This window comes from Marmota monax, unplaced genomic scaffold (assembly GCF_021218885.2).
Source record: "Marmota monax isolate L192 unplaced genomic scaffold, Marmota_monax_Labrador192_F-V1.1 WCK01_AAM20220418_F8-fsc00079, whole genome shotgun sequence".
In the NCBI taxonomy this organism is placed as follows: Eukaryota; Metazoa; Chordata; class Mammalia; order Rodentia; family Sciuridae; genus Marmota; species Marmota monax.
This window is the reverse complement of record NW_026694099.1, coordinates 8,259,115-8,277,806: the sequence shown is the minus strand read 5'-3', so window position 1 is coordinate 8,277,806 and position 18,692 is coordinate 8,259,115. Positions and strand designations below refer to the sequence as shown.

Below are 18,692 nucleotides of genomic sequence, written 5' to 3'. Positions count from 1 at the left end.
GAGGGGGAGAGAGAGAGAGAGAGAGAGAGAGAGAGAGAGAGAGAGAGAGAGAGAGAGGGAGGGAGGGGAGAGGAGAGGGAGGATATAAACCCTTCTATGTTACAATGCAATATGAGAAATAACTCTACATTGTAGACTAAACAGGTTCTATGGGAAAGAAACCTATCTACCACATAATATTTTAAAGAAGGTATATTATACGCTATAATAAACTTAGAATTAGACTTCCAGAATATAATCTGTACCTAAATTGAAGACTGTTTATACTTCAACCTTTTTTATTCTTTCTTTCTTCTTCATGAGTTTAATTTGTACCATCTATTAGGGCTGTACTTCTATCTCCCTTCATCTACGTGGGTAGCAGTGGTAATGCATTATTCTAATAGTTTGTGGTTGGTGTATATCATGAGATTATGAACTCTTCAAGACTCCTCATTCATTATTGTGTACACTGGGCCCTACAAGATGACTGGGATTCTCAAAAACAATTTTTTTCCCTAATATAACAAAATATCAGGTTAATTTATTTTCAGTTATTTAGGTGGGTATTTTGATGAATTTCACACTGAAATGTTTGCCACTGCATGCATGAGTTTGCCAACATAAGAAATTATTTCACAGTAACTGGATGATCCATTAAGTTATATTTAGAAGTGTTTTATAAGACAAGTAGCTGAAAATAATCACTTTGAAACACTTGCTTATATGTCAGAATGACATAAATTAATCCTTTCATCTTCACCTCAATTTTGTGCAGAGGAGGGAAAATGCAATGTATTATTAAGGTGAGGAAACTGGTTAGGATCTTCAATTTTTACAATAGAATGTTAACCTTACTACTTGGTTATCTCATTTTTAAATCTTCGTATTTTTCTATCAAGACACTAAATTTCTAGCATTCAAATAAGAATATAGAATCAACTTTGCTTTATCAAATCCTATCAAAAATCCAATCAAAAATTGATATTATAAATTATTTAAAAAATTGGTAGTCATCTATTCTAGATATTAAAAATTCTATTCTAAGTTTAAGATGAACCATTAAAAGGCTATGAACTTAGATCTTACTACCTTGGTAACTGATAGAACTACTCTCACTGAATTGTATTTTAATATTATACCCTTAGCTTTCATTAAAGGTGCCATACAAAACAGTCATATGAAATCCGTAAATGTAACTGATATTAAATACTATATCCTTACATCATAGTTTACTTTAGATAATATAATGCAATATTTTTTGTAATGTTACATTAAGTAATGCTTTTCTTAAAAGTAAGAAAATCAACTTTCTGCCAGAAGTTTTTAAAACTTATCTCTCTCTTGCTCCCTTTTAAAATTTTGGTGGCCAGAAGATTCAAAGCCACATTTGTGAATTAACAATATGAATACATAGAAACTATTCTGAATTTTTATCTCATTTTTTAATGTGCTATTTGTGGAAGTGGTCCTAAATCAGACTTAGACTAAGGAAACAACTTTAATCTATAAATTTATCCTACATATTGATGTTTGCTGAAAATTTATTTAATTCAAACTAAAATAATGTATATACCAAAAATTTAAAACATACAAAAATGATCTTTATAGATTACAAGTATTTCAAATACAAATAAAAGTGACCTTATCATTAGATAATGAAAATTGCTTTATCAACAATATTTCTGTAGAGAATAGAGATTTATGTGGCACTTGTAAACTACTGTCTTATTGTATTAGGGCTCTATAATATTTCTGTACGGACATTTATGTAGGACTTATAAACTGCTATAAGTCTTATTATGACTCAGAAAACAAAAAAGAGCAAATTAAATAGAATATATGTAGAAGAAAATACATAATAAAAATCAGAGCAGGAATCAATGAAATTAAAAACAGAAAAATAAACAAAATCACAGAAACCAAAAGCTGGTTATTTAAAAACATCAAATTGATAAATCTCTACTCAGGTGATAACCTAAGAAACTAAAAATCCTAGAAGAAAGAGTTAAGATACAAATTAATAATACCAGAAATGAAAGAAGGGCTCTTGCTACTAAGCTCATGACGTTAAAAGGATAATAAAGTACTGTTTTAAATAACTCTATGTGCACAAACTTGGTAACCAAATGAAATGAACTAATTTCTTAAAAGATAAAAGCTATCAAAACTCACTTAAGGAAAAATAGGTAATCTGAATGCATTTATATCTATTTTAAAAATGTGGCTAATAAACAGAAAGCATCAGATCCTGATTGATGCACTAGGGCATTCTATTAAACATTTAAAGAAGAAATTACACCAATTTCCCACAATGTCTTCTACAAAACAAAATGCCAGTTATGACAAACTAAATTTCTTTCCCATAAAGATCTTATCCCTATTACTATACTGGAAGTCTTAGCTAATTCAATAAATAAACAAGGGAAATAAAAGGCATAGCAACTGGGTAAGAAAAAATACAATTTTTGGTTGAAGATGATATAAGTGTCCTTATTGAAAATTCCAAAGAACTAACAACAACAACAACAACAAACTCCTGGCACTAATAAGCAATTATGTCAAGGTTGCAGGATACAAGGTTAACATATAAAAGCCAATGACTTTTCTATATATTAGCATGAACAATAGGAAACAGAAATTAAAAATTGTGCCACTTTACCAGCACTAAACTCCCCAAATATTTATATACAAATCCAACAATACAGGTGTAAGATCTGTAATGATAGAACAGAACTGATATGAAAGAAACCAAATAGGCTTCATATTGTCAGGATGTCAGTTTTTTTCCAATTTGATCTACAGGTTCAATATAATCCCAATAAAAATGCCAGCAAGTTAGTTTGTGGATATTTATAAAATGATTCTAAGGATTATATAGAGAAGCAAAAGACCCCAGCCAGCCAACATAATATACCGGAGAAGAACAAACTTGGAGGAGTGATACCATCTGACTTCAAGAGTTACTATGAAGCTATAGTAATCAAGACAGTGTTGTACATATATATCAACACAGGAGAAATGAGATCCCCAGAAACAGACCCATGCAAATGTAGTCACTGAATTTTAATAAAGAACCAAAATCAATATAATGGAAAAAGACACCTTTTCAAAAATCAACTAAAACTAGACCACAGATCTAAATGTAAAATGGAAAACTATAAAACAACTAGAAAATAAGAAAATCTATATGGTGATGATTTTTTTTTGATAAAACACTGAAAGCATGATCCATGAAAAACACTTCAACTAAGAAGATAAATAGATGGCAAATAAGAATATGAAAAAATGCCCTACATCATTTGTCATCAGGGAAATGCAAATTAAGATAACAATGAAATACCACTATACACTATTAGAATGGCCCCAAACTAGGATTCTGATAATATCAAATGCTGGTGAGGATATGGAGTAATAGCAGCTTTCATTTATTGCAGGTAGGAATGCAAAATGGTATAGCTACTTTAGAGTCTGGCAGTTTCTTACAAAACTAAACTTATTCCTACCATACAATTTAGCAATCATGTGCTCAAGAATATTTGGTATATGTCCAAGAGTTAAAAACATGCATACACAAAAAATGCACACATGAATGTTTATACCAGGTTTTGTAACTGCCCAAACTTGGATGCAACCAATATATCTTTCAGTAGGTAAAAGGATAAACAAACTGTGGTATATACACACAAGGGAATATTACTCAGCAATAACAAGAAGTGAGCTAAGAAGTCATGAAATAATGGGAGGAACCTTAGATATTATTAAGTGAAAAAAGCTGAGCTGAAAAGTCCACTTACTCTGTAATTCCAACTAAATGACATTTTGGAAAAGGTAGTTCTATGGAAACAGTATAAAGATCAGTGGCTGCCAGGCTTAAGGGAGGAAGAAGAGTATAGGGAAAGTAGGGCATGCCCCCGGCTCAGGAGGCTGAGGCAGGAGGATCTCGAGTTCAAAGCTAGCCTCAGCAAAAGCGAGGTGCAAAGCACCTCAGTGAGACCCTGTCTCTAAATAAAAATACAAAATAGGGCTGGGGATGTGGCTTACTGATCGAGTGCCTCTGAGTTCAATCCCCAGTAGCTGCCCCCAACCCCTCAAAAAAGAGTACAGGGAGGAAGGAGGGATAAACAGGTAGAACACAGAAAACAGTAGGTTTTTTGGCCAGTAAAACTATTCTACACAATTCTGTAATAATTGATACAGGTCAATGTGTTTGTCAAAACCTACAGAATGTACAACACAAAAAGTGAATCCTAAGGTAAACTAAGGACTGCAGTTAGTAATAATATATTAATGTTGACTTACCAACTATAACAAATGTCTTACTATTGCAAATGTTAACACTGGGAAACTAGAAGTATGTGGGTAAAAGAATATGTGGGAACTCTCCATTTTTTTCCCTGTAAACATAAAACTGCACTAAAATAAATGGAATCTATTAATTAAAAAAACAAATATATGTAAACAGGACAATAAAAGGTTCTTATCTAATAAAGAGTGTTGGCAAATTCTTGGGAAATTTTGTATAGGTTGAATATCTTTCCAGCTTCTTCATGCATAATGTATAAAATGAAGCAAAAAGAAAAGAATATAAAGATGATTTGGCATGTGCTTAAAAAAATTTCCTGGGCTTCAGCAGCACCTAGTCCTATATTTATAATAAACACAAAAGATATATTAAAAATATATTTGATGGATGAACCTGGAGAAAATTATGCTAAGTCAAATAAAACAGATATAGACAGACAAATATGTGGGATCTGAAAAAGTTGAATTTATAGAAATAGAAAGTGGAAAAGTAGGGCTGGGGTTGTGGCTCAGTGGCAGAGTGCTTACCTAGCATGCGTGAGGCACTGAGTTTGATCCTCAGCACCACATTAAAATTAAAAAAAAATTATATGTATGAGACTTAAAAACAGCATACTTCAGGGACACAGCCATATTAATGTTTACAGCAGCACAATTCATAATAGCTAAATTGTGGAACCAACCTAGATGCCTTTCAATAGATGAATGGATAAAAAACGTGGCATATATACACAATGGAATATTACTCAGCAATAAAAGAGAATGAAATCATGGCATTTGCAGGGAAATGGATGTAGTTAGAGAAAATAATGCTAAGTGAAGTTGGCCAATCCCCAAAAACCAAATGCCAAATGTTTTCTTTGATATAAGGAGGCTGATTCACAGTGGGATAGGGAGAGGGAACTCTAGGGCAGAGGGGTTGGAGGGGAAGGGAGGAAGCATGGGGTAATTAATGATGGCTGAATGTGATGATCATTATTATCCGAAGTACACGCATGAAGACACGAATTGGAGTGAATATACTACGTATACAACCAGAGATATGAAAAATTGTACTCTATATATGTAATAAGAATTGTAATGCATTCTGTTGTTATATATATATATATATAAAAAGACATAACAATCATAAATATCTATGCCCCAAACAATGGAGCATCTGCATATATCAAACAAACACTTCTCAATTTCAAGAAGAAAATAGATCATAACAAAATAAAACTGAGTGACTTTAACACGCCTCTCTTACCACTGGATAGATCTTCCAAACAAAATGTTGCACTACATTTGTGTATGAAGAATTGAAATGCATTCTGCTGTCATGTACAACTAAGTAGAACAAATAAAAAAATTAAAAAAAAACCCAAAAAACTTTAGTTATAAAGATGAATAATTTCTAGAGACCTAAAATACAGCATGTGGTTATTACTTAACAATAATGCATTGTATACTTGAAATCTGATGAGAGTAGATCTTCAATCTTGTTACAAAAGAAATGCAACTATGAAAGGAGACATGTTAATTACCTTGATTGTGTTAAATCATTTCATAATCAAAACCTTATGTTGTACACCATAAATATATAATTTTTATTTTTCAATTACAATTCAATAAAACTGGAAAAATTTTTGTTGAAAAAGTATATCTGTTTTATGAAAATTAATAAAACAACTGGAGTGACTGAACACATTAAATGAGCAATTAAACACATTAAGTGATCAGGTATTTTAATAAACAATTGAGGTTCCTTATTCCTATTTTCTTTTTTTTGGTATATGTGTGTTGTGCATGTATGTCATTTATAATGAACACAAAGAGTACACAAAAAACATATTTGATGGATGTAAATATATTTGATATATGGCAAAAAATCTTTTTTTTTTTTTGTGGTGCTGGGGATTGAAACCATCAATAAACTCATGCATGCTAGGCATGCCCTCTTGTCACTGAGCTACATCCTCAGCCCTCACTGATTGTTTGCATTTGAATTATTTTTAATCTTATGGTTACTCCAAAGGGATTATCAAAGAGCAAACCATTCTCATTATGTTTTTGCTGAATCTTTTTGAAGGAACTACAGTCTGGGATTTAAAAGCTCAAATTCAATCTATAGCAGATGATCTTAAGACAAGTATTAAGAATGTCTGAGATTCATTTCCCTTGTAGAATGGGGAAATACACACATACAAATATACATAGTCATACAATGTTAAATTATTTGACATACAAATGCATACACACAAGTCTTGTTTTCCTTTAAAAGAAAAAAAATGTTCCTATTTTCAGCCAACAATTGTTTCTTTTTCGCTGAAGAACCCTCATTAATTTGTTTGCTTCCTTACTGAGTTTTGACATCTTTATTCCTTTGAATTTAACCTTTATGAATCAATTATTGGATCCTGCTACATGACAATGCTTCATTTCCACAATAGCCGGTGGCAAAGAAATACAAAAAGCAAAAAGCTAGAGGAAGTTAATGCAAATCAAAACTACACTGAGTTTCCATCTCACTCCAGTCAGAATGGCAATTATCAAGAATACAAGTACTAATAAAAAACGTTGGTGAGAATGTGAGGTAAAAAGGTACACTCAAACATTGCAGGTAAGATTGCAAATTGGTGGAACCATTATGGAAAGCAGTATAGAGATTCCTCAGAGTACTTGAAATGGAACCACCATTTGACCCAATTATCTCACTCTCAGGTTTACACCCAAAGGACTTAAAATCAGCATACTACAGCGACAGTCACATCACTGGTTATAGCAGCTTAACTCATAATAGCTAAACTATGGAACCAACATAGGTGCCCATCAACAGATGGATAAAGAAAATGTGGTATATATACACAATGGAATATTATTCAGCCTTAAAGAAGAATGGAATTATGGCATTTGCTGGTAAATGGATGGAGCTGGAGAATATAATGCTAAGCAAAATAAGCCAATACCAAAGAATCAAAGGCAGAATGTTTTCTCTGATATGTGGATGCTAATTCACAAAAAGTGGGGTGTCTAGGGAAGAATAGAGGTACTTTGAATTAGAGATGACTGAAGTGAGGGTAAGGAGTATGGGAAGGAATGATAGTAGAATGAAACAGTCCTTATTACCCTATGTGCATATATGATTACATGATCTGTGTAACTCTACATGTACAACCAGAAGAATAAGAAGTTATACTCCATTTATGTATGATGTATCAAAATGCATTCTACTATTACGTATAACTAATTAGAACAAATTAAAAAAGGTATTCCCGCCCCCCCCCCCCCAAAAAAAAGAAAGAAAAAAAAAAAAAGAAATTGATAAAGTGACTAAGAAGTTTAAGTACATTCCACTCACTCAAGAGGTATCTTTTAGGGGCTGGGGTTGTGGCTCAGTGGTAAAGCACTTGCCTAGCATGTGTGAGGCCCTGGGTTTGAGTCTCAACACCACAAATAAATAAAATAAAAGCCCATTTACAACTAAAATAAACATATATTTTTTAAAAAGAGATATCTTTTATGCACTGGGAGTAAAGAAAACTTCAGGTTCTAATACTGACTAATCTTATTTGGGATAAGAAGCAAAGACACTGATAATTTGTCTACTAGGGACCCTCTGGTACAGAATATAGTTTATCTCTACCTTGAAGACACCAAGGTCATATAATTATTCACTTTCTATGTATAAAAGACAAGAAATTATTTTAAGACAGATCAGTACAAAATCAAGCCAGAGAAGTGTTTTTATTTCTAGTATAGCAAAAGACCTCTAATGTGATCAGGAATAGTACTTATCAATCAGTTAATGTAAAGACTAATAAAAAAGGATCTGTGTTGTGTATGTACATTTAAAAACATTGTCTTTAAGACCTAAATTATAGAACTATTTGTCTGTCACTAATATAGGTCCAAGACCTTTTGAGTATAGAGTTTCACTGATTGAAATAGGCACTGCAAAGCAATGAGACTGTATAGTATTTTTCAAGATTTTATAGATGACATTTTTACCCACAATCATTCCAAATAATACTTAAAATCACCACCTTTTCAGTCTTTCTAAAATGTGTAACTTGACGCAATCTTCTTTTCACATACTTACAATCGATATAAATAGACTGAAATTAAATACAAGTAACTCCTTGGTGAGCAAAAAGTCCAGCCCATAAGAATAAAAAATGAAATAAGAAGGAAGTATATTAGCTATGAGTTGTCAGGAAGTCAATGTGGCCATCAGCTATTATGTTTTATAGAGGGAAAAAAGGGCACCAGTTAATTTGGAAAATACACTAAGTATAAATCGGTTAAGAGATTCTTGAAAGGTTATTTTCCCCAAAGAAGAAAAAAGCAGAAATAAAGAAATAAAGAAAATTAGTCCTTATAAGTAGGAACCCTAGCCTTGTTCAGAATACAGACCTCATCACCTCATCAGATCATGTCTTTAGATGAACATCAGTCCCTCTCCACTTTCTCTAGTAAAACAGACACAAAGACAACAAAGACCTGGTAACAACCAAGCACTGCTTGGCATAGCTTTTTTAACAGTTTATTTTCTGCCAACTACATTAAGAAGAAACAGAGAGATATCAGAGGTCTTCCTCTCAGATGGGGGCATTTGCTTGCTTCTTTTCCTTTTCTTAGGAATCTGATGCTACAGAGTACTTAATTCAGTTTGACTTCTGATTTAGTAGGTGGGCTAAATCTCTAAATCCCAGAAGCCACTTTCCAAAAACCAGAACTTGGGAAAGTTACACATGCATCAGAAAGTACTACACCAAAGCAAAGGTATAAAAACACAAAATACTCAAAACAAATGAGTACTCAACAATTTCCTCTTTATAGACCAAAGCCATTAAAATTCTTAGAATATCAATAAATTTAAGTGAGAATATTTGCCAAACTCATAGCAAAGGTTTTTTTGGTTTGTTTTTGGTATAGGCGATTAAACTCAGGGGTGCTTAATCATTGAGCCACATCCCCAGTCCCTTTTATTATTATCATTACTTTTTTAATGATTAGTGCTGGTTTATTTCTGAGTAAACACAGGGGTAGGTACAATACTTTAAGACTTTGTATTTTAGTGCTTATATTCTGAGCAACTGTCTCACCTCAAAAAAACTGAGGGTGAGAGGTACACAGTAGTCATGGTTCCATAGGTACCTGTGATCTAATGTCCCAAAGATAGGTTTGTGTCAAACATGTCTTGAAAAGGGACACAGTTTAAATATTGTTCTCTTTATAAAAGCAGTTTATTACCATAGGATTTGAACTCTATGAGATCTCATAGAGAATCCAGAAATCCCTGATCTTTCACCATCTGGGCATTGATATCATCATGGAATTATGCCATGCAAACTGCTGCCATTTTCTGAACATAGGGATTTTCATCCTTCCAGCACTTGGGGGGGGGGGGGGTTCACAAATATTCTGTAATCTTGTCCACTGGATGCACCCCATGGTCGTACCTGCCAAGGCCCAAATCTCCCAGGACTGGGATCTCTACAATCCTTCACAAATCAGTTGACAGCCATGATGGCCATGTCTGACTAGCTCTTGGCATAGTTCATCAAGTAGAGATATCCAAGTTTTTTCAGTTCCAAGATGTCAGTTCACTACATCTAGAAAGAGAGAGCTAACATCCTTCCCCGCTGTTACAGCAGCAATCACTTTCTTCACAGCCTTCTTCCTCCTTTCTTTTTTGAGTTCAGCTTTTAATTCAAAGATTTCATCCTTTTTATTAGTTGTAAAAGTATTTGGAGTTAGTTATGATTTTGGATCTTTAGTGTACACGGGAGGCAAGGGCAGGTGTGGTGGTGTCAGCCAGAGACCACAGCTTTGAGTGGTATTGTCACCTTTTATTTTTTTGAGACAGGTCCAGCTAAGTTGCTGAAGCTGTCTCCAAACTTTTGATCCTTCTGCCTCAGCCTCCTGAATGGCTGGAATTACATGTGTGGGGCTGGAGTGATCTTAACTTTCTGCCAAAATACTGATTATGAAAGAACCACCAGAACTTCTCTAGAAATTAATTTCTTAAATTGATCAAAGGAAATGTAAGAAGCAACTATATTCTAGATATCTCCAAAGAGATACATACAACTGCAATAAAGACAAATATCAAGAGAAATGCTCTGAGAACTTTGCATAAAAAGACATAATACTCTTAGTAATAAAAACACTGTTTAGGTAACTGTTTACAAAGAAGTGAAGTTCAAATGGTCAAGAAGTTCTGGCAAAAGAGTAAGGCATTATGGAGGAGTAATTCTTGATTAACATTATAGCCAGTGGTAGATGGCTACAGATTTGTGGTACATTTGTACCACAGTAATGATACAAATAAATATGCCACTTAAAAGTAAATAAAAATTGGAAATGTAATAGTTACGGAAAACTACAAGGAGAAATTTTATAATTGGCAGTAGTGAGAAATGAAAACAACGAAGTTTATGTGCTTGTTTTGACAAGGATGAGGAATTTAAAATGGTCAATATTAAATGAGGAATTGTCACAGAAGAAAATATTCCAATTTCCTATACTAATATAATAGCTTCTATGTATATGATTAACTAAATACAGCTATAATTTATATGTAAATATTTAAAATTAATAGCTCTTTATCTATGATATAAAATACCTCTTTTGATATTAATTGGGTTTCCTAAAACAACACAAGTAGAAATATTGTATGCTATACATGATATTGTTTTCCCTCTATAAAGCAAATGTCCTTTATGGCAATTTCTGTAAATCAGATCCTGTTAAGAAAAGGGTATCTTTCTTGAGTTACAACAAAACAATGATTGAAAAATATCTTAATTTTTATATAAAATGACTCATTATCTTGAATGGACAATCCATTTCTAGCATAAGTTGCTCTGTCAGAGAAAGAGCAGTCCTAGAAGAAACACTTTTTTTCATAGGACCAACAGTTCTTCAAGCAGAATTGTGCAGATAAGGCATGGTGTCATATTATACCGTCTTGGACAGGTGGCCTTTTTTAACACAAACTGATTCTGAAAAACTCACCTAAGACCATTAGTGTAAAATGGTAAATAATCACAAACAATTTCCTAAGTAAACTGTACTTTATAGAACACTGTACTTGCCTAGACAATTAGAGTACAAGTCTTCTGCTTCTATGTTTATTTCCAGAACTTACCACTCCTCAGTCCATTCTCCATTTAAAACATAAATCAGATCGTCATTAACTTCCAATGACTTCCCACCATAATTACTAAGTTCCTACTTTTTTTCCCTCCATTTTCTAATACTCCCTCCTCAATAAAGAACATTATTCTTATTTCTAAGTTTTCAAATATATCAAATCTGTCTTAAGGCCTTTGCATTTATTATTCCCTCTGGCTCTGAGATCTTCACTAACTGGCTCTATTTCATGATTCAAGACTCAACTCAAATATCACATCATCAAAGGTGATATCCTAATTACTTAATTCCAGAAAGGTAGGTCTCTCACAGTCATTCTCTATTGCCTCATATCACTCTTTTTGTTATTCTTATACCACCTAAAAACAGAATTTATGCTGCTTTCTACTTTGTTTATTCTGCTTATTGTCACTATAACATAAGCTTCAAGAGAAGAGAATGTTTTGTACTACTATTTGTCTTTAGGGCCCAAGACAATACACATGGTCAACAAATATGACTGAGTAAGTATACTACTTTAACCAAAATTTTCTGAAACCATAGGCTTTTATCCCTGCGCTATTTTGAAGAGTATGTTCATATATATTTGTGGAAGAATAATGTTTGTAAGGTTTCATGAATAAGATTAAACTGTACTTTTCATAGCAATTAGTCACTTTGGGTCATGCAACTTTATTCGGTATCAGGAGCTAAGTCTGGCATTTTCCCTATTTTACAGCTGGGAGAACTGAAGTCAGAAAGTAAAATATAAGAATTAATAAACTGGGTTGGGGTTGTAGCTTAGTGGTAGAGTGCATGTCTTGCACATGTGAGGCCCTGGGTTTGGTCCTCAGCACCACATAAAAATAAATAAAATTAAAGATATTGTGTCCATATACAACTAAAAAAATATTTTAAAAAAGAATTAATAATTTTTGATAATGGAAAAACAAAACAAAAACCCCATTAAATCAAAGAAAATCTAGAGAACAGCTTAAGTATCAAATTGCTCACAGGACCATTAACAACTTCCTAAAATTTGTTAATTGTCTATTTGCACCCAGTACTTAGCACAGTGCCTGGCACACAGGAAATACTCAAAAATATTTGTTAAATGGATCATAGGGCCCTAATTATATAATCATAGTAAAATAGATGTAAACTAGACCCTATCTCTATTTTTTTAGGGCAGCAAAGTTTTACTTTCTGCATTAGATTCAGTCTTCCTATATAGCCTTATAAGCAAAACCTTTTTCTCCTATAGAAGAAAATTCTCAATAAGAGTTGTTTTATTTTATCTGGTTTTATATAGCATGTTCTCTTTCTAATAGACAATGATCTCAAGTAAACATATTGGAACAGCTTTTTGCCATTTTACAGAAGTATTACATATGGAACTGAAAACATTAGCACAATTATATACTATTCAGACTACACAATTTTATTTCTATTCCTGTATGTACATGAAAAATATCAAGCATCAATATCAAGATATGGAGCAAAAGCTGGGTGTGGTGGTGCATGCTTATAATCCCAGCAGCTCGAGAGGCTGAGGTAGGAAGCTTGCGAGTTCAAAGTCATCCTCAGCAATGGTAAGGTATTAAAATTAAAAAACTCAGTGAGACCCTGTCTCTAATAAAATACAAAAAAGGGCTGGGGATATGGGTAAGTGGTTGAGTGCCCCTGAGTTCAATCCCTGATGCCCTTTCCCCTGCAAAAAAAAGATGTGGAGCAAAGAAAATATTAGGCTGTCAGCTTAATAGAAATTATTCAGTTTAAAAATCTATGCTGCACAATGTTCATTATCTATCTATATGAATTCCTTTCCAATGTTCTATGAGTTTTAAAGTCATTAAAAAAATAAAACATTTAAATCCTGCATAAATCAAGATAGTATCAACTTTGATAGGTCCAATTATATTCATCTTTTTAAGCAGTTTCAAATAAATCATATTGAAGAAATGTTGAAGTTAGTATAGTAATAACCAAGTCTTAGCACAATTTGCCATTGAAATTCAGCTCCATGTCTAGAGAAAAAAGTGACAGTAGAATACTAATGGACTTATTAAGTAAGCTGACAAGTGGTAATCATGAATAAGGTAATGAGAAAAAGATCTATGATAACAATGTTTCGAAGCTCCAATTTATTTGTTTTAAAATAAATCACCTCTAATGAGAGAAAATAAGAAGTTTTAATGTTAAAAGATTCATCTAAAATCCCAACTCATATAAAATGATATGTATTTTATTTTATTATTTTTTTTTGTAGTTGTAGATGGACAGTAATTTGTTTATTTTTATATGGTGCTGAGGATTGAACTTAGTACCTCACATATGCAAGGCAAGTGCTCTGCCACTGAGCCACAGCCCCAGTCCCTGATATGTATTTTAGATAGTACTACAGCAAAAAGGATTTCTAAATCTTCATTACTATTAATTATTAATGGAGTAAGATGTTCAGAGACAGTATTAAGGAAGTGCAACATAACAGAAATATCACAGATCCTAATTTCTATTTATTAAAATGATTTTCTTGGGCATATCATTTATTTTTCTGGGTTCTTAAGTTTCCTTATTTACAAACAAAACAAAACAAAATACTGCTACCTTCTAGAATTATACTTCATAGTGTTACTGTGAGGGATAAATGAGGATGAATATGAAAGCATCTTACAAAGTATAATTATAAACTTTATGCAAATACAAGTCATATTGTGAGGGGAAAGTTAAATTTACCTTTATATGTTCTAAAACAGCAGTAGCAACATTTGTATGAAGATCAATAAGTCTTTTTTTTTCAAGGAGTTCTGGCAGAGAACTATAAGTACCAAAAAATGGAAAATTAACGACAAAATTTTCTAAGAAAATGATATAGTCTCTAATAAAACCCATGCCTGTTTTTTCCTTGAAGGAAAATCAGAACACTGAAATAGTGACAAAATGACAAATTAAATTATCAACTGAATTTAATCTCCAGGCTAGAACACATACAGAATGTATTACTTTAATACAGCTGAAATGCCTCTCATTTAAAAATAATCTACGTACCAAATATCATTATTTCTACCATTTCACTCTCTGCTTCTAAAGTTTTGACTAAAATTAATGGAAACACACTTTTACCTATATTTCTAAAACATAAAATCCTCTTCCTCTTGCCGGCATTTAAAGTAATAAAAATTCCTTAACCTTCAATTAAGAAAACTGGCTACAACAGTAAAATTAACAACAATTTGCCCTACTTTCTCGTTAATACTGTTTTCTTAGTAAAATTATCCCCATCTCATATTTCTAATTGGTGAAAGAAGCAAATGTTTTGCTCTAAGTTGGAACTGAAATCAGCTTAAACATGTTAAAAGCATAATTTAGTTCTTTTAGCTTACAGGTGTATTTGCTTTTACATACTATTTCCTGTTATTAAAAATATTAATCATTTATAACCTCCCAAATAAATTTAATAACAGAAAGACACTGAAGAGGATATACTGCATACCTAACCGCTGATGTTAGCTTAGCAGTATTGTCAGAAAGCATACTTATGGCTCCTTCGTCTTCCCCTTCTAGTCCCTGGGAAGGGAAAAAAAAAAAAGTTTTAGTAAAACTATTCAAAATCTCCAGGCTCAAGCATAAAAATCAACACATTCCTAAGATTACTGACAAACAATAAAATTTAGGTTACCTAGGATAACTATTCTTCTCTTCTAGGATAACACAGAAACACATGTGTTTCTGACAGTCACAGAAAATTTCTAGTCACCACCAGTTTAATAAATGGTTGACTAAGTAAATTTATAGTCAGCAAGGAAGCATGTCCAGAGAAGCAAATTATGGATCAGCAAGAAAGCAAGTCTATAGAGACTTGCCAGCAATTACACAGTACACACAGTATAAAGAGTGTAGCTGAAATTTGAAGGTGGATTGAAGTATGGTAGATTGAGGAATACTGAAAGATATGTCTCTAAAGTCACATTATATATTTTTTTCATATCATAACTTCATATTATTCTTTAAACAACTAGCACTCTACCGAGCTATATCCCCAGCTCCTTTTTAAACAAATTTTGATCTCAATATTAGGTTTCTTTTGAAAAAGACTGCTTAAATAAATTGAAAATAATTTCCTGTTATTAAAGCAATAAATTGCCTTGAATTTTAGAGAAAAAAGAAAGCAAACCTCTCTATCCTTTTAGATGCCCTTCCTCTTCCCTATAATACTTAGAAAGCAAAGAAGATCTTACCATAATGCTTTTAAGACGTTTGACCTCATCTTCTTGTGCTCTATAATATTCTAGTTCTTGCTGAACGGATTCTGCAACTTCTGGGAATGGACTAAAACAATATGCACAAGAGAAACTATGACACTGAAAGAATGATTTTTGTGTGGATTCTGAAATATATACAATGAATATTTATTATTATTTTAAATGGACTCATATGTATTTGAATATATTTTATATATAACATGGGCAGAGAATGTTCAACACAAATAAAACTATATATGTAATCTTTATGATAAATGGGGCACTTAGGTGCATAACCTATAATCTCAGGGACTTGAGAGACTGAGCAGGATGATAGAAAATTTAGAGGTCAGCCTGGGAGACTTAGAAACAAACCCTGCCTTAGAATAAAGAAAAACACAAAACAAAGAAGGGCTGGGGAATGTAAGTAGTTCAGTGGTATAACACCACCGTAGAAAACCTTGTACTATAAAATGTATATCATAATACTTATAAATCTAAACAAATATAAAATTTACTTCTATTCTTTTCAATAGTGAGATTGCATTTTCCCTTCACCTATACACTATTAGAACAAAAATAAACGCCTTTGTAACTCAGTACTTTTAATATCCTTATTGGTAAAAAATAGTACTTGAATCATAGTTTTGGTGGACCTAAAGCCTGTTATTGTCCTCCAGGGAAGTGCTGTTCAGCAATAATTTACATAGACTTCAAAACATATGTTGAGGATAAAATGATTCTTAAAATGAGTATTTTTCATCTATAGCTTTAAGGAAGGCAAGAGCCTTTTCTCCTTTAAGAAAAGGTTATATCTTATTAGCAATGAAATAAAAACCTTGCCTCCCTTCCTTAACCCTGACAACTGAAATATCTCACTAATGATCAGCACATTTCGTCCAATGGAGACTGGCAGAAAAGATGAGTCTGGAAAAGATTCAGAACATAGTCCAATTTTACCTGACAACCATAGGCACTTACCCAGCTCCAGTGGTCTTTGTTGGCAAAAAACAGCATTAAGGCCTTAGCACTCTAGTGTAGAGTCAGAAGTTTTTGATCTAATTATAATGAAAACTACTTTTAGGAAAGCTCTTACCCTTTCTCATTTGTAAAATGTACTGGGTGAAATCCATGATCCTCAAAATCTCTCATATTTTCAGATCTCAGAGATAATGAAGAATAGTAACTGCTTACATTTATTGAGTGCTTACTGTGTATCAAATGGTATGTCAAGTACTTATCTCTGTTATTTTATTTAATCATAACCAGTTTGTTGGGTGGTTATCATTAATAGTTAAGACGAGGCACTTTGGGATCTGTCAGAACTGAGTTCTACCCTAGACTTTACCACTTTCTTTATATTCATTATCTCAATCTTCTTAAAAATCTTCTGAGATATTGGAGCAAAAGGTAGAATTATCATCTTTCTATTTTACTGATAAGAAAATGAAGCTCAGAGAGGTTAAGTCATATATTTAACTCTATGCCATCTCCCAGTGTCTTTGTGTTCACATTTTTATTGCAGTACAATTTTCAGGGCAAAAGGGCTATTGTTACTTGAAAACAAAGTTCCTACTATTCAAATCATCTTTTAATTTGTTCCTAAACATATCATGTAAAAAATACTCAAAATCTCCCTATTTGAATTAAGGGATCTTTTCTCTTAAGCTCTTCTCTATTAGGAAATGTCAACTTCAAAATATTTTGTATCCTCCACAAAAAAATGCCTCTCTAATGAAATGCAATGTTTTGTATTTTAGCATTCTTGAAGGAATATAAACTATGAAATTTCAAAGGAAAGAAATTATTTAAAGTAAAACACCTAAAACTACCATAGCCAGAAAGACAATTTCTTTTCTCTGAAGATTTCTATTATAGCAATATGATTTTCCACAGTTGTGTTTTTTTTTTGTTTTTTGGATACTAGGAATTGAACCTAGGGGTGCTTAACCTCTGAGCCACATCCCCAGGCTTTCTTTTTTTTAGGTTTTAATTTTAATTTTTTTTTTTGGTACTGGGGATTAAACTCATGGGCACTTGACCACTGAGCCACATCCTCAGCCCTATTTTGTATTTTATTTAGAGACAGGGTCTTGATTAGGTGCTTAGTGTCTCGCTTTTGAGGCTGGCTTTGAACTCATGATCTTCCTGCCTCAGCCTCCCAATCTGCTGGGATTACAGGTGTGTGCCACCACACCAAACTTGTAGTTGTTTTTTACAAAGCTGTAAATATTTAAACACACACACACACACACACACAGCCACTGCATGTTGAACCACATCTATATCTCTTCAAATGTAAATATAAAACAAGGCCCAAAAGAATAGCTATATTGAGGCTGTAGATAGATCTATATTTACATAGATATATTAAAAACTAAAAATAATAAATAATATATTTACATAATTGTTGACAAATAGCATTCTTCTATTAATCTGAGGAATGTTCAAAATTATATGGGATAAGCTTAGTGAAAAGAGAAGTAGTCCCTACAAAACAACAGCTAACAAAAAACAGGAATGGGGAAAAATCAAGGATATTAATTATAGCTTCTGCTCATTACGTGAATGAACCACTATGACCCTTTGGATATTTTTCTCAAATTCAACTGGCTAGATGACATCTTAATTTCTCTTTAAGTGGTAAATCTTTTACTTATTGATATTTCTCTTATTTACCTTCCTTTATGTTTCTGCCAAAATTTATCAACTGGAGTTAAATCATAAGATTTCTTGTTTTTTCTCTTTGGTCTAGCACCAGCTGGAGAGTTTTCCACTCCTGTAGATTCTTCCAAATTCACTCTGTTTAAGTGGAAATCCTAGGGAAAAGTAATACAGTTTTAAATAACTATTTTCTGAGTTTAATAGCCATAACATTTCCCACAACAAGGAAAATAAAACATAGATTTTTGCTGCCCTTGCTAATATTTACAAGGATAAAATACAGATCTAAAATTTAAAAGACATCCTTCCAAACTTTTGTTATATTCAAATGCACTTTTCATTACGAATTTTAATGGAAGTAGTAGATGCATGTGATTAAAATTT

At 32.5% G+C, this 18,692-nt stretch overlaps 1 protein-coding gene across 2 annotated transcripts in view; it reads right to left on the bottom strand.

The window, feature by feature from the left end:
• The window catches only part of Scfd1 (sec1 family domain containing 1), a 94,513-nt gene that overhangs the window by 38,226 nt on the left and 37,595 nt on the right, over positions 1 to 18,692 (bottom strand). For both annotated transcript variants that reach the window (XM_046465220.2, XM_046465221.2), the window contains exons 11-14: positions 18,324 to 18,463; positions 15,642 to 15,732; positions 14,897 to 14,970; positions 14,140 to 14,221 (exon numbers count right to left, since the gene is read on the bottom strand). In XM_046465220.2, the coding sequence (XP_046321176.1) occupies positions 14,140 to 14,221; positions 14,897 to 14,970; positions 15,642 to 15,732; positions 18,324 to 18,463 (387 nt within the window). The remainder of the gene's footprint in view (positions 1 to 14,139; positions 14,222 to 14,896; positions 14,971 to 15,641; positions 15,733 to 18,323; positions 18,464 to 18,692) is intronic.